At 44.9% G+C, this 15,123-nt stretch overlaps 1 protein-coding gene across 2 annotated transcripts in view; it reads right to left on the bottom strand.

Annotated features, from left to right (window-relative positions):
- Positions 1-13,995, bottom strand: part of rhbdl3 (rhomboid, veinlet-like 3) — a 62,143-nt gene extending 48,148 nt beyond the window's left edge. The window contains exons 1-3 of one of the 2 annotated variants that reach the window (XM_084366811.1): positions 13,670-13,995; positions 13,001-13,585; positions 12,363-12,386 (exon numbers count right to left, since the gene is read on the bottom strand). In XM_084366811.1, coding sequence (XP_084222937.1) covers positions 12,363-12,386; positions 13,001-13,141 — 165 coding nt within the window. In that variant the 5' untranslated portion in view covers positions 13,142-13,585; positions 13,670-13,995. The remainder of the gene's footprint in view (positions 1-12,362; positions 12,387-13,000; positions 13,586-13,669) is intronic. The other variant, XM_084366812.1, reaches the window with a different exon arrangement.
- Between the last annotated feature and the right edge of the window lie 1,128 nt (positions 13,996-15,123).

Below are 15,123 nucleotides of genomic sequence, written 5' to 3'. Positions count from 1 at the left end.
AAGAGGCAGAGGACGTGAAATTGCTTGCTACTTCTTCCATCCTTCCCTGTGTGATTAATTGGAGCAGAGTCTCTGAGCCAATATCTTTGCAACTCGCAGTTCTTGTTGAGGAACAAGAGACTCAAAATAATGAGATCTGCAGTGACAGCCAAGATAATGAAATGAACTGTGGACCCTGATGTCACTGTTTAGACAAAAAATACCAGAATGACGGACAGAAAACAAAAAGAGCTGATTCATTAGAGTACGCAGACAAACACAAATACACATACCACTAACTGCTACTGACCTTAACTAAAGAATCACCACTTCAGAGCCAAACATACAAACCCACATACCCACATAAACACAGTTACATGCACCTAATTAAAAAAAGTTAGGTTTATTTTGGGAAAGCCCTGCTGAAGGAGTGACAAATAAAAAAGGGATCTTATTCCACCTGTAATGAAACTGTAAGTTATCACAACCGTGGCAGCTGTTCCCCTGAAGGAGATAACTCTTATCATAATGACACCCTCAGTGCCAGATTCCTGACAGGCACCCTGATGAGCCGCTATATCTGCAACTGTGGCTGCGGTAAATGCAGCGTCAAAGATAAGACTTCCCCCCCGTCTGCTCCTGAAACTCTGAGAAGATTTCTATTAGACACAGCAACACTGTCAGGGTGATAATGTTGTCACTGGACAGGACGGCCTAGAGGCTCTCCATGGCCCTGTTTTCACACTTTGCACTAACATGCAGTTCGGGTAATCCAATTCCAAGAGGGCAGCTGTAAATACACGTGAGACTGCACACAAAATACTTCAAGGACACACTGGGATGTGATCATTAAAGCCACATTAGGAGGCACCATGATCACATAAAAACACAGGTTTGCCAAGAATTAGGGATAGACTCACACACTGACAACCTTCCAGAGTTACTCTTGTAAAAGGAGGATAGCTTCCTTCATCTGCAGTTCTTACACCAAGTCATCCTAACAGGTACCATTGGTATTTAAGACAGTAGAGCAACAGCAAAAGCACAGCAAGTGGGATTCCTCATCTAGTGGGGAGGTTCTCTAAAAAAGAAAAAGAAAACACAACTTTGTGCAATAAAATCATTTTTTTCTGCCCAGTGGCACAAAATGATAATAACAGCTCTCCAAGGGTCTGAGTTACGTGCTGTGCTGGTGTAGTGGCATTAATGCTGCCCAGAATCTCCTGTAGCTCTGAGAGTTTCTGAGCTTTCCTGATTAATTTTCAAACAAAGTTGAGCACAAAATGAAAAACCTGTCTCAAAAGGTCCCCAACCATACATTTGATGCATTCCAATATTTGGAAATAGTTATGTATATTGTCATGTATAAATTGTAGTTAATTTAGCTACTTTAACGATAGAAAAGGCTCTCGCAAAATGTACAGATTGTAAAGCCCGCTGAGACAAAACTCAGGACCACTCGGGTCCATCTTCTTTCTCTGAGGAAGCCGGAGCACCACACCACACTAGTAATTAGAGACTTTGAATCACTGTTGACCCATAAATGGTATTTTCATTGTCATTGTAATATGAACATGCACAATAAACTCTCAGCATGACAACGTAAGCCCTATGGGATGGAGCCCTGGATACAAAGGCAATGCATCATTCATCATTTGGCCGATCATTTGAAGCCCAAGCTAGCACTTCAATATTTTTTATTTATTGTGAATCACATCATCGCAATATTAAACAGTTATTCCGCTTTGCAGTTTTTCTCTCATATCGTGCAGGCCTACTTTGAAGCAGAGATGCTCCGATCTGACCAATCCACATCACATACCATTTTAAAGTTTTGGCTCCACTAACTAGATGTTTGACTCAGTTTTTACCAAAGCAATCTCTGGCCTCATTGTAGTCTACGTAAAAATTATTAAAATGGGAGTAGCGGATTGGTCGATGCACATATCACACGGCCACTTGGCCTTTTGCAGCATCAGCAGTTTGATTCCAGCCGGGGACCTTTGCTGCACGTCATACCGCTGTCTCTCCCCCGGTTCCTGTCTGTCTCAGCAGTCTAGTTAAGGCAGAAAATTGCCTAAAAGCATTCTAAAAAAACCCCAAACAATTAAAATGAGTTTCCTACACCGAGGTAGACAGATTAAAAAAAAGGGGGAATAAGAGAACACTTCTATCGGATCAGGATTCATTATTGGCAGAAACTAGAGAAAAAGTTAAATCAGTGCATTGTTTCTTCGAAGGTGAAATGTCTGGCCTTCAGTCTTCATTTTCAAGACCCTGACACCCAATTTCCATGAATTTCCACCTTCTCAGCCATGAAATTAGCAAGTGTCACAAGATATTCCGGCTAAAGCCAAAAGGCCTGTGATGATATACCTCAGTGATTTATTACCTCTTCACTCACGTAATCTCTGCACAAAGACATTTCTGTATCAAATTTAAAGACAACAGAGATTAATCTCTTATTGTGATCAAAACAAACAGAATAATCTGTCTATAAATAGACATGCTTGATGAATCATATACAACACATCTGGCCGAGTGCTTTTAACTGAATGTTGTAAAGTCCAACCTCTCTACCTCTTCATGAAAACACACCAGCAGTCACCAACAACACTGCTACAAAGACCGACATCACATGAGGAAGTAAAAGGTCAAAAATGGCTATAGTTTTTGGTCTGTATTTGTGTGTGTGTGTGTGTGTGTGTGTGTGTGTGTGTGTGTGTGTGTGTGTGCGTGTGCGTGTGTGCGTGTGTTGTGTCATGTGGTTTCTCCTTGTCACACTTCGCCACTTCAGCACTTCGGCCCGGCTGGCAGGCTTTGGCAGCGATGCCCTGTAAGACGACACGGAGGGGACAGGACGGGGAACGGAGATCTGGGTGAAAGCTAAGCACTGTCGCTCACCTTGGGCATCTGCTGAGCCTGCTGGGCTGGGCCGGGCCAGGTTGCCATGACAACAGCAAAACAGCCAGGGGTATCCGAGAATGCTTTTATTTGTCACACCAAAAGCCTGCGTATCTAACGTGTGTCCTACAAAATTCAGCTGGCCATGCAGAAACGGCACAGACGATATTAACAGTCCATGTCCTGAAATAATAGTAATCTGATTTTCACCTAAATTGACTCAGTATTTTTAAGTGTACAAAATCAATGTATAAACATAACCACAGCACGGATCTTGGGTTAATGTAGCCGACATTGTCTAATCGGGTCACCAGGAGCTTCCAGTGAACACAGCCGATTAAGTGATGAGAGAGCTGACGGCAGCATCCGAGACTGATGGCTGCCAATTTGACGACAGGGAACATAGTACTGAGGTGGTTTTCTGGCCGAGGTATGCACTCTACTCCAATGTCATTCTAGTCACGACTTCACTGTCAATATCTTACAATGTTAGTTGTAAATTTCCGTCTTTATTCTCATATTTTGGAATATTTGAATTGTATTCTTGAAATATCTGGTGTTTTTTGTTGTGTGTTTATGGGTTATCTGAGTGTGTATCACTGCAGCTTGTACTTACAGCTCCACAAACTAAAATAAGTGCATTTGAACATTACAAGGAATCACGTTTCTTTAAATCATTTTCAGCTGATTATTCACACAGACCTGACTATATTCTGTGAATATAAACAGTGTCGTTCCTGCTCCCTTTCTTCAGGCACTCTGATCTTGAAACTGGGACATCCACAGAGTCAGTGCGAAGCCACCCTTGTGCTTCATTTATTTGGGCAATCTTGCAGTGCTTGTCAAAAAAGAAGAATCTGATGCAGGGCTGCAGAGAGAAAGACTGCTGTCAGAGATGCTAATGTGTTTATTACAGTCTATCACAGGAGCAAAGCCGACTGGGTCCCCACCTGCTTTATGACAAGTGGAAGCTGTTTTTATTCCTGTACGTGAGGTGTCAAGTAAGGAGACACTGCTTTGCTGGTTGCAAGGAAAACTTAAAGCTTCTTGGAAGTCGTCATGTAAACACAAACCAGAGAAGGGAGCACTGCAGGAAGAGAATAAGCGTAGGGTTGCACCCGATGTCAGATTTTTAATCAAAAAATGACAACAAATGCTCCTAAAACAAAGACAGTTCTGAGAAAATGAGAGGAGTGACTCCAGAGAGAGCTGCGGCGTTGAATTGCAACCTCAGTGCTCTAACTACAGGTTTAGCGTGGGCGCGTATAAAGCAGCAAAAAAATGCCATTACCTTTGAATTATGAGTGTCTCGCATTATCTTGTCTGCACCGCAGTCTGCCATGACTTCAGTGCAGATTCTCAAGGGAGAGGAGGAGAAGGCGGCATAAACAGGGAGATGCTGCTGAGGCGGTTTGTTTGAGCAGCGCTTCACGGACAGCTGCGCACATAGCGAGACAAAGTGATATGAGAGCCAGCAAACGATTTAGAGTTCAAATCCAAAAAGTGTAGCTGGCGTCATAAATCCTGCACACAGGCATAAACATCTGCGCTGGTGGTGTCAGCTTTTGTTTGTGGTGGTCGTCAACGTTGCCATCTGTCTCGGGACAGACTAAACTTTTCTTCCAAATGTAGAACAGAGGGGAATGAGAGAGTTGGCTGAGTCGTACACTCGCCGTGGAACACTCCCTAATGGGCAGCGCTTGACTGAAGAGGCAGAGATCAGTTAACACAAGCACACGCACACACAAACAGGTGTACACAGCAAACACAGGGTTATTGTACCTGTGTCAACAGTGCACCTGCCAGGCTTCACTGTGGGTCTGTCCAGCCGATGGCACAGGAATGTGTCCCAAACTATGTGTGTTTCTTGGAGATCTTACTCAGTGAACATTCCTGTGGCGTCTATAACCTCTGTGACAAAGAACAGACATTTTCCATTTTCCACAGGTCCCCAGATCCTCTGAGCCGTCACTAGAAAACAGAAGGCCTACAAGTCTATCTCACGCTCACACTCACACAACCGCACACACAAGCCTCCAGGTGTTAGTGTGATGGGTCATGGCCAGCACATCACTCAGTCAACAGCTCTGTAACTATAACCTGTGGGAAGGTATTACAGTTTCAGCCATCAGGAATGAATGGACCTGCACTGTGTCTTTGATCCCCCAAGCATCAGTGATGGACTGAAATAGGACGCTGGACGCTGGTTGATTGATAAGTGACTTGACTTGACTTCAGACATAATGATTCAAATGACTTCTATTTTCAGTTTACTTTTTAGGTTTGATGGGGTGGAAAGATTTTTTTGATTGAGAACAAATTAGGGGATGGACACCGACTGAATTAGGTCAGTACTACCTGATAGCGATTTACGTAAAATTGATCCGCGCCAAATTTCAGTGCCTGAGAGCGCATTTGGTTGAGTGTAATAAAGATGATTGTGGCTGGATTTACAGACAAAGAGAGAGAGCTCGACCCTACATCACCCCTGCAGCGAGTCAGGACAACGGTGAGCCGAAAGCAGCGGCAAGGAAGGCAACATTTTTCAAAACATGTTGCAGAGAATATTTCTAATGGGAAATGACCACAGCAACACGTCTAACCTGAGGAACCACCTGGTCAAACAAAACATATATCTGAAAGGTGAAGACTGTTGATAGCATGAAAGCCAAGTCCCCTGCAGCAGCCGCAGCTAATGTTAGCACTGAATGAGGCACTGACAATTGTCAGCCTCATCTTCATGTAATTCAACTGGCAATAGGCAAGTTTCTTGTTTGAACACATCATTATGAAGTGAATGTTGATTGCACAATGTAATGGCTATAGAACAGAAATCTGTGGTTAAGACTGGTTCCTGATAAACTTAACACTATGTTATTTTGTCTAACACTGGGCAAGAAATCTCCCGGGAAAATAAAGGCTGACTGCCGATCCAGTGAGGCAGGCAGCCGGGCACCATTTCAATCTGCTTTCACATCAAATCAAATGTATTTATCTAGCCCAAAATCACAATCACATTGCCTTAGTGGGCATTAGCGAAGCACTTCTACTAACGTTAGCCAACACTCTGAAGCATTTGAAATGTTGGGACATATTTTTTAAGACTGAAATTACATTTTTATGATTAGAGAGAGTAAAATACTAAAAAAGGTACCGTTGCCAGTACCTGGAATTCGTACTGTGTTAGTTAAAATTTGGATGGCATCGTTCCCTAATGTGGCTAGGCTTAACAAATCCTGCTCACAGCCTCTTTAACACAGACAAAATCATTAATGGTGCACCATGCACCAGTGACAGAGCTCTTGATACAAAGAATAGCTGTTTGCAAGAGCTAAGGCCAATTTAATCCTAATTCTATTCAACTGGAGGAGAAATTTGGTCTGGGACCTTGGTTGGTACTATTGTTCGGCCGAGATTATCTGGCAATGTGAGGCGTTTATGGATCAAGTCTTAAACCTACCGAACATGAGTTTCTAGATGTACTCGAAAGTCATGTTTACATTTGTACGTGTAAGCATTAGAGAAAAACAGGCATGTATTTTGAGTTTTGGTGAGATGAAAAACAGCCAATTGCCCATACAGAGGTCCTACAGTTGAAGAATATAGGTTAAAAAAAGTTACATAGTACCCCTTTAAGGCATCAACCACTGACTGAAACATAATAATATTTCAAACAGTGTGTTGAACTCACAACGTGACAACACGCAAACTCAATGAAAAACACTCAACAAAGCCTAATTTGATGTTTTTGCACTGGAGCCCTTCAGTTTGTCTGCTGTTATGATAAAACTGATGAACAAGTGCGCGGTGACAGCCGTGAACTGTACACAGAGCTAATGGAAAACTGTATATGGAGCTAATGAAAAGAGGTGAGATGAAAGCGTCGACTGATACCCAGCCCTCTTCACATCTGCAGTGTCGCCCACTTAACTCTGATGAGGAATCAAACTTCAGAACAAAAAGATGAGAGACAGAGTGATGTGAGAGAGAGATGAAAAAGAAGGTGGAAAGCAAACAAATCAGGGCTAATATGTGCAGGAGCCCCATCCAAACTGACACTGGTCCTCAAAGGCAGCAGGCACATACGGCCTCAACGACACACACGCAATCTCAGCGGGGGTTGTGTGCTGTCATTGCACCTGCCCTCCCTCGACCTCTAGTAATGGATTTACATTTTCAGGTCTGGTGGGTACAAATATACTGTACGTACTCACACACACACACACGCACACACAGCAGATGGAGGTTGCTAGATCACCGAGTTGCTCAGCCATCAAAAGAGACACTTCGATTTCATGACACCACTGCTATGAGTCTGCACACTGTAGCCAATTACGGGTAAACTGGCACATCTTCTTTCTCCCATTTACAGATCGACGGGCGGCTATTTTTACCTCTGCATAAAAGCAGAGACTGTTTTCACACTCTGCCAACTGGAAATGTGTCTTTCATTAAGGAAATCTATTTAGAGCCGAGCAGGGGAGAGGCAGAGAAGCAGGGAAAGATGAGCTCTGATTAAATCTTTCAATGAAAATGTTTTGAGGCTCTGTCTGTTATTTCATCACCACACAGCCTGGGAGCTTTTTAATAGAGTGGGGCGGGGATGCAGTTTGCCGCTACTTTTTTTACGATCCTGAATCGAAACACAGTTCAGCATCACCGCAAAACTGTCTGTCGTTGGGTTATCTCCAAGACTCAGCCGGTGTCAATCACTGCTGTAGTGTCAGATGAGCAGGTCAGCAGACTGTGACCTCGCCATCTGTGTACCTGTCAATGGCAATTAGGCTAAAAAGCACATCAGTTCTATAGATGTATAGATAATGAGGAAAAGACCAAGGAATCGACATTGTATAGTGTAACCAATATTACATTTTAACCTAATTTCTTAACACATTATATAACGATTGTAAAAAGGAAAAAAGGTGGAAGTAAAGTTTTTTATTCATTTAAATCACTTATTCACTTACTTATTCATAAGTCATTTCACGAGTGAGTTCATGAGTTTGACTACTGGAACTTAGAAAGATTATCCTGGCAAAACTTTTTTTTCCACCATGTTTTAAAGTCTCATTCACACTACATTTAGTCACAGTTGCCGACTCCCTTCCTCATTCTCTGTTACAGCACAAGGTGACCAAATGAAATGCACCGTTACCTCGAATAAAAGTAGGCCTACATATTTCTCTGGATTTGAACTCTTTAACAGCTGCATACAGTCTCTAACTGTTGCCATCAGTAATTGCAGTGACCACTGCTATGATCTCATTGTCTAAACCTCCATTTGCTTATAACGTAGCTAAAACTGACAGGGCGCGGCGAGACATGCTATCCCTGCATGCACTGGTAAACGCAGCTGAGGGCTCCCAGTTGGCTTATCCATTAAGTGCCAGTTACCTGGGTGGTGGTCCATTCATTTGAAGAGCACTTAAAAGAAAGGAGAGCGACACTGAGAAAGGTGCCAGCTGTGCCATGCGATGAGGCGAGACGGCACTGCCAGACAATGCTACTTTAAATAATGACCCTTCTTTTCTCTCAGCCATGGCCACTGAATGTCTAACTAACAAGCTCATTGAAACGCACGACAGAAACTCTGGGAAACACGAGTCCCACCGGGAACAGGTGGCTTCCCCATCATTGAATTCCTGCTTGTTTTAATTAATGACGCTAGCTGGGCTATTCAAACAACAGACATCACTGTCATTAAGTTAGCAAGTGATGGGTTGGTCATCAATCATGCTCCACATGGCTAATACAGCGTTTTTAGTACAAAAGTATGGGCTCGGTAAGTCCCTCTGGCTAGACGACATTCCAGAAAGATCTAAAAGACTTTTATTTGTGCGGTTACACTGAGCGGTTTGGGGATCATAACTTGCATTCAGAGGCTTTTCAATGCCACCAAGCAAGAAATTAAGGGGGAAACACTTCCATGGAAAGTATGCAGCCATGTGAAAGAGTTTAATCACTAAGCTCCTGCAGGCGTGTGCCTGGGGCATTTCAACATGCCATTGGGAGCAGCCTGTCAACACAACGGCAACTGTGGGCACAGATAGGGATTTCTCTCACTCACAGACACAAAGACCAGCATCAAAGGAATGTCACTGTTCAGTGATAGCTGAAGTGGTTCAGTCTTCGATCCTTTCCTGTCGAGAGGCCGCAGTGAGGATCCATTTAAGTGTACAAAAAACATGTTTCTATTGGACAGTCGATGCTTTGTGTACATCCTGTCTCTACAAGTGCTCCATCTACTTTAAATTCTGCCAGGTTTCCAGCACGTACACCTGGGGACTTCCAATCTCAGGCTTTACAAGCACTGGGATGTTCCCAGTCCCCTGAGATGAAGACGCGTGTGTCTGTGCTGTAGGTGTTGCGCTTTATAGTCCACATATTACAAAATCACTCCCTGCGCTACAGACAGAAAGCCTTCTAGATTCCACTTTTTCACAGCACGAGAAATGTAAAACATTTTATTCCTTCAGACACAAGGAAATCCATCTGATGTGCCTTCCCAGGAGTACAAAACATATGTGTTTGGTTCTCTTTGGGGCGCGATCTAAACATGCTTAATACGGTTTATCAGATAAGTCCCAAACTGTGGTTCATCCTCAAATCCCCCGAAATCCTTGAAAAAAATAACATGAAGTGGCAGTGGTGAGTGTGGCTATCAGTCAGCACAGGACGAAGACTCCAAAACAGGCTCTATATCTTCTTTGGGATGATACATATTGTGTGTAATCAGGCTACTGTGACTGCAGTCTTTGCAGATTGGTGTGTGTGTGTCTAAAGGACAGACAGAGGCTGGGACACTTTGAATGTAAGAGAGAGAGAGAGGGCAGTGCAGCTGCCATCCGCCTAACAGCATCATCTCTGCTTCATTAAACGTCGCCTCTCTCTGTGTTCAGTCCTCATGTTTGTTTCAGGCGATGGGCAACATGAATCAAGGCATTCTAGGTACTTCCTGCACGCAGAGGAGGAAAGCACTTATACAGCAACAAAATCCTCTCCGGGGACAGGAGAGAGGGGTGAAGGGAACGGCGAACAGAGCGACGCAGCACTTTGATTCCAGCCCCCGATGGTCCGAAACCTAGAAATTGATAGCTGTATGAATCGAGTTCACATGGGAGCCGGTAAAAATGATATGATGGGGAAGGTTTTGTAGACAGCACAAACTGCTTTAAAGAATCCGATGGCAAGTAGCTCAAACAAAAACATGGGAGAGAATATGATCCTGTCTTTTCTCTGCTGTGTAAACATCCCTGATGGGAAGGACAGAAATGAATGTGCTCTGCATTTGACAAGGCAGAGATGCCAGAATTGATTAACACAAGAGATGCATCATTGTCTTCATCTCTAGACATCTTATTTTGTCAATGTGCTACACTCAGTGGGACATTTTACCTAATTGAATAAATTACAACCACTGATTAAATTGTGTTTTGTGGGAAGTTGTGAAGGAGGGTGAGCTGTGCTTGAAGACTGAGCGGAGGCCAGTAGATATGGCATCATCTGTGGATCTTTTGGGTCTGAAAGCTAAATAACACATTCACTCGTAGTGTGTATCTTTAGGTATATAAAAGCCCAGACGTTTCTGTGTTTTCAAGTGGACTTTGTCTTTTGTCTCTCATGCAGGGACCCAGTGCCAGACTGGTTTAAAATCCTTGTTTTTCTTGTCTTTGGTGGCCCATCATTTCTCTTCCTTGGTCGCTTACCAGAAGCTGGGGGTCTCCGAGGTCAGCCCCTTGACAAATGGAGCAACTCTTTGTAAGGAGGAAGAAGGGAAGGAGGATAAAAGAGTGAAAGGACATTTGTTGCTACCAGACCGGGCAGCGACCTCACCATTTGGACAAACCGACCCATTTTTATACCGACGTCCACTTGAGGACATTCAAAGCCTTTCCGCATGCATAAAGACAGCGGATTGAGAGGCCCACTTAATGCCTGTCCATGGAATATGCTCCATCGCTAATACATCCACACAGACACACACCCACACACCCCAGCGAGCCTTTCGCGAACCATAATCCCAGGGGACCTCAGTCTCTCCCTGAAAGAGTGAGCCTGACACGAGCCTCTGGCTCAACCCTAAATACATCCCTGCTAACCCCCTGCACACACACACACACACACACACACACACACACACACACACACATACAATTCCCCCTCTGGAGAAAGCAGGGGGGCCCCAGGGTGGGCAGGTGCTGCGGCATCCCCACAGAGTAGTGGCTGTGTATTAAGAAGTGTGTGTGTGTGTGTGTGTGCACGTGTGTGTATGAGAGCAGGGGGCCCGTTTGCCGTCTGTCAGTCCAACCGCCTGCTTGCATGATCAGCCGGTCTGTGTTTCTCTTCTCCTGGGGTTTCTTGGCTATATTAATGTGTGTGTGTGTGTGTGTGTGTGTGTGTGTGTGTGTGCGTGTGCACGCCTGCATGTGTTTCTCACAAGAGCGGCCTGACTGATAGATCAATGCAGCTAGGATTATGTATCACCCTAATTGCATTATCAGGGTCAATGTCAGCGGACGACACACCCACAGCCTCCAGTGTGCTCCCACTCCTCGGCAGGAGTTTGGTTGGACAAAGCCGCGGCCTGGTTACATGTTATGCCGCGATTGTTACCCAGCAGGGAAAGGATTTAAAGCTGCACCAGGCAAGATTTTGATCTAAAAATACATTTATCTAATCTGTCTGGACCTGAAAGAGGGAAGACTCTGCCATCTCCACCAGCTGAGACCTGGTAGTTTCACCTCATTTGGCCAAATAAAAATCTGGAGCGGGGAATGTTTTGGAAGCAAATCAGATTAATCAATGATTAAAAAAACGACAGACATCAGGGAGTGACCATTTGGAAAACAGCTTCGTTTGACAGCTTGAAATATTTGGGGATGCTTTACGCAGCACGGATCAGCAGGGATGGCAAACATAAGCGAGTTGTGTGAAGTTAAACATCACGACACAAGATTTCTAAGCATGGAAGTTAACATTCTTCTCACAGATGCCTCTTGCTACCAATGTGCAAAACTTCCTAGTGCAGCTTTAAGTCACATCCTTTAATGATAAAGCAGGTGTTACAGCACAATTACAATGTCAAGGTCATGATGCATGGACAAAATTTGTAAAAATCACACCATTGAAGGTGACTCATGGGTATGCATTACACTACAGCGCTAATTATTGACCTTTTTCACATTAAAAAATAACTTTATCTGGCTTCCCTGTTCCCAATGATGCACATGGCGCCACATTGCATTGCAACTCATCCAAAATCTTCCCCATATTTCATGACCTTTCAGCGGGACAATGCAGCGTCTAATCTGCTCAGCACATCTGTGTCACTTGAGTCTGATAACAGAGATTATGTCAGAGGCCACCAACAGTTCACACACACGACAACCTTTAAGACAAAACTGCTCCTGATGAGTGAGACATGCAAAATGGTGAATAAATGGTGAGACATTCAAGCCACTGTGTCTTGCACTACATACCTTGTCAAACAGAGACTTCCATTGCTGCGACAAGGAGAGAGAGAAAAAGAAAAGAAAGTGAAGGAGTGAGCGAGAGGAGGAAGAAGAAGGTGGACACTAAAAAAACATCTCAGAAACAGGTGCCAGAGCGGAGAAGAGCACCTGTGTCGGGCCAAGAGGAGCGTTTCTTTCCTTCTCTGGGCAGCATTTGCCTTAATTGCAGTCCTGCTGCTCTCACATGCTGTTATTATCTGATCATTGCGGTCAATGAGCCGCAGCAAAAGATAATAAGGTAGAAAAGTGTGGATCATTATGTGTGAGGGGGTCTCTTAAAGTGGGTTGAGGCACCTAATGGAGCAAGAGTGGTGTGTGCGTGCAGATATTCCTAGAAAGGATGCTGTGTTGTACTGTGACACTCAGGATTTTAAATCTCCTCTGGCTTCACTGTAAAACTCCACTTATGAGTTATGTCATGACATTTAGATTTAAGGCTCATGCTGACAGTCTGCCTCATAAAACCAGAAGCACTGCCTGGATTTCCTCCAGAGCAAAGGCAGGTGAAGCTGCGTGATTGTAAAAAAAAAAACAAAAAAAACACAAATGTGAAAAGGTGAGACAGTGTGTTCATGTGTGCACTTTGTAATTGTGTGGAGACTCACGTCCTCCGGAGCCACGGGGAGGACGTCGGTGCTTTCCAAAACCTCGATCTCCTCGCCCTCCGCGTTGGCCGCCACCGCCGGGGAGGAGTTGACCGGCGTCTCCCGGGTTCCGCCCGTCATCCTCGGGCTGCCCTTCTCCATACAGCCGCGGAGAGCAGCGGTTCGCTCCTCAGGAATGACTCCACATAGTTTACAATCCAATTTCGCTCCCTGTGTGCGTCAGCAACGGCGGAAAGCAGGGGAGCCGAGCATCGTGCTCGCTTCGCGTATCTCTCTTGAAATAAGTCCAGGTGAGACGACACAGAGGTGCGCGCGCTCCGGTTAATTCCAGCTCCGCGTCCACGCACGCGACAAATCTTCATCCGCGAGAGGAAAAAGTTGATTTGCTGATAGTTCAGTGACACTTCTGGGCTCTAAAGTCCGTCTGCGGTGTCACACCGCATCGCTCAGTCAGCAGAGGCTGGCAGAGCTGAAATGTCGCCACGAACAGAGGCAGCGGTCCAAGTTAGTGAGGCAGGGGACGCACGTTTGCAGCGCGAGTCTTCCCAGTTTGAGAGATGCGACGCAGCAGCGGCGGCAGAGCATCTGAAAGAAATAATGACATCATCAAACACTGACAACAACATGAGAAAACGGGACGCAGATGACAAACCGGGCTGGATGACGCACAGGTCTCATATGGCTGGGGGGAGCCGGTGAAAGTCCACCTGAACAGCGTGGGCACAGTCACATGGAGGACTCCCGGAGAGAGAAGTCCGGGGAAGTGTGTTTTAGTAGGTGCGTCATGATACCTGGCACGGCACGGCACGGCACGGCACGCTGCTCTCTGTCGGTCAGCGGCGCAGCGCGGGGACAGCCGTCTGCTCCTCTCCTCGCAGCGTGCAGACGGGAAGCCTCGAAGGGGGGGTGGGAGGAAGACACAGACCGCCTCCGTTGGGGTGGTTGGTTCAGCTCCAGGAGTCGCCGGGACTCTGCTCCAGCCGCATGCGTCCCTCCACACCAGAGAGAGGGAGGGCGGGGGCGGAGAGAGGGAGCGAGGGGAGGCAGGGAGAGAGGAATTGGCCGGCGGGGAGCAGGGATCACCGGCCACTCCCGCTCAGGGGCTTCGAGGAACTCCGGGTCTCCGTCTGAGCAGCTGGCTGTCACTGATCACTGGCGTTTGGTCACTTGTGCATGATGCTGAAACAATCAGCAATAAGTTAATTAGCCTGTATGGTAATTTACTACACCAGTCTAATATTCAATAATGTGACCCCGTCAGGTACCACTTTAAAGGACATGTTCACCCAAAAATGAAAATTCAGTCATAACTACTCAACCTCATACCCATGAAGTGTGAATCATTTCTGGAGCTTCACAGCAAAACAGCGTCGCAGCATTCTGCCAAACAACTGAAGTAAACGGGGACTCGTTTCAAAACATTAATATACAACCAGAAAAGAGCATAAAATGGCTCTGTACAGCTCAAGATCCCTTTGAACATCCCAAATCTTCACGGCAGCCGCTCAGCTAAAAGAAAGTGTCAAGGTTGAGCTGGGACTATAGGGTTATACAGTATTATGTTATATAAAATTCAGTGTTACCTGACGGGTCTGTGCTGCTCAGGAGCCAATTAAAACCATAACAGCTCTGTTGAAGATCGTCAATCATTCCACCATGTCAGTCTGTGTTACACAATTAACACCTACAGCCTACAGGATTTTACTTGTACCTTGAGATCACAATTACTAATTAATCAATTTGTTCTACGTATACTGTATAGATTTAATGTTTTGCTCTCTCTTTACACATTTTAAATTGGACATTTGTAGTCTTTCTTGTCTCATCTCAACATTATTTACTTTTGTTTGCACTGTTTTTGTTGCTGATTTGTTTAAACTCTGTTTGTTCAAATATCTCTCTTTCTGTATCCTGTTAATATGCTGCAAAGACCCAATTTCTCAGTGGGGGTCATTCACATTTAATATAATCTCATTCAATAGTTAATCATGTCCCACAAAACAGATAAAGTCTTCAATTGCTCCCTTTAAAGGCTCAGAGAGAAGGGAGTGTCCTAGGCTGTAAATTCCAGGTTGTTTTAGGGATATAAACTCCCCCCTCCTAGTCTGCTGCTACAACCACCC

Source organism: Pagrus pagrus (assembly GCF_965226575.1).
Source record: "Pagrus pagrus genome assembly, chromosome: 2".
Classification (NCBI taxonomy): domain Eukaryota; kingdom Metazoa; phylum Chordata; class Actinopteri; order Spariformes; family Sparidae; genus Pagrus; species Pagrus pagrus.
Note: the sequence above shows the minus strand (reverse complement) of the source record. Positions and strands in the feature narration are given on the sequence as shown.